At 37.1% G+C, this 1,362-nt stretch overlaps 1 protein-coding gene across 1 annotated transcript in view; it reads right to left on the bottom strand.

Moving 5' to 3' along the window:
* The window catches only part of LOC101852566, a gene marked incomplete in the record, with an annotated part of 59,417 nt that overhangs the window by 14,735 nt on the left and 43,320 nt on the right, over positions 1-1,362 (bottom strand). The window contains 1 exon segment of the mRNA XM_005105860.3: positions 480-555. Coding sequence (XP_005105917.2) covers positions 480-555 — 76 coding nt within the window.

The following is a 1,362-nucleotide window of genomic DNA, read 5'->3' as shown; positions in this document are numbered from 1 at the left end:
GAGAGAGAGAGAGAGAGAGAAAGAGGTGGAGACAGACAGACAGATAGACAGACAGACAGACAGACATACAGACAAACAGACAGAGAGACAAACAGACAGACAAGGGCTAAACAGGTCTCCTAAAATTTAAAATAAAATTAGAACAAGAAAAAAGAAAATACAGGTATATGCATGAAAACAGAAAATCAAAACCTGCTGCGCTTACTTTGAAAAAAAAACAAGTAAACAACTTTATTCTCAAACTGAAACAAATATGAAAACCAAACGAAAATCTGCAATTCAGATACATGAAACAACAAAATAAAACAAAAGAGAACATTTTATTCTCAAATGCAAAACAATAAACAAGGCAAACAAACAAAAATATACAACACAGACACATGAAAAACAAACAAACAAACACGAAAACAGAAATGAAAATTGTTGTTCCCAAAATTAATAAAATAAGCAAATAAAGCGACATAAAGACGGGCACGTACCGTGGGTCCATCGTTGACCAGCCGGACAAACTTCCCGTCTTGGTTGATCTCAAGGATCTTGAGGTCTCCGATGGCGCTGTTGGTACAAGTGTTTTCCACTTCGTCAAGATAAGGCATGGTGGCACAGCAAATTATGTTCGTAACACTAACTTCTACGTAAAAAACTTATGGGAGAACGCGAACAGCTTCCACTGGCATAGATCAGATATAATGTCCGACACAATCTAGAATACTCAAATCCACCTTCTGGAGAAAGTCAGAGGAAATGATTAGATCTATGTTGGACACGCTTGTAATAACATATGCTGAACGAATAATTCTGTCGGTATTCGGGTACAATAACAGATTCTTCTGGGCCACGACACACTTTTGAGATTATTTGACATACAGGAAGGAAAGACAGAAGCAGGACGCTTTTTTCTCCGAGATAAAGTATTTCTTAAAGAAAACTCTAATAACATAGGAAAAGATACACACACCCCACTTTCCCTGACACTGTTTCAAAAATCTACGAAATTCCTCTTTTTGTCTTTTTGAAACAAAAATATACAAACAGTAGCTTTCCAGATTCTGAGAATGTTTCCTTTAAAGAAATATTATCAACTCTAAAAAGCACGAAACCCTCAGGTCACATAGCGGAGCCTCTGGCACAGTACCACGGCCGTCTACAGCAAAAAAAAACCACCTCAATATATTAATACATAATATTATATTCTTAATTTGAAACTAGACACGAAGCTTAAAGTTTATAAGGTAATCCCGACTAGATTGTATGTTTTCGTTGATTTTGACTTTGCCAATTTCTTTTCCGACTTTTTGGTGAGTGTGTGCGTGTGTGTGGTCGGAGAGAGAGAGAGAGAGAGAGAGAGAGAGAGAGAGAGAG

Source organism: Aplysia californica, unplaced genomic scaffold (assembly GCF_000002075.1).
Source record: "Aplysia californica isolate F4 #8 unplaced genomic scaffold, AplCal3.0 scaffold00496, whole genome shotgun sequence".
Taxonomy (NCBI): Eukaryota; Metazoa; Mollusca; class Gastropoda; order Aplysiida; family Aplysiidae; genus Aplysia; species Aplysia californica.
This window is presented reverse-complemented; position numbering and strand designations above follow the sequence as displayed.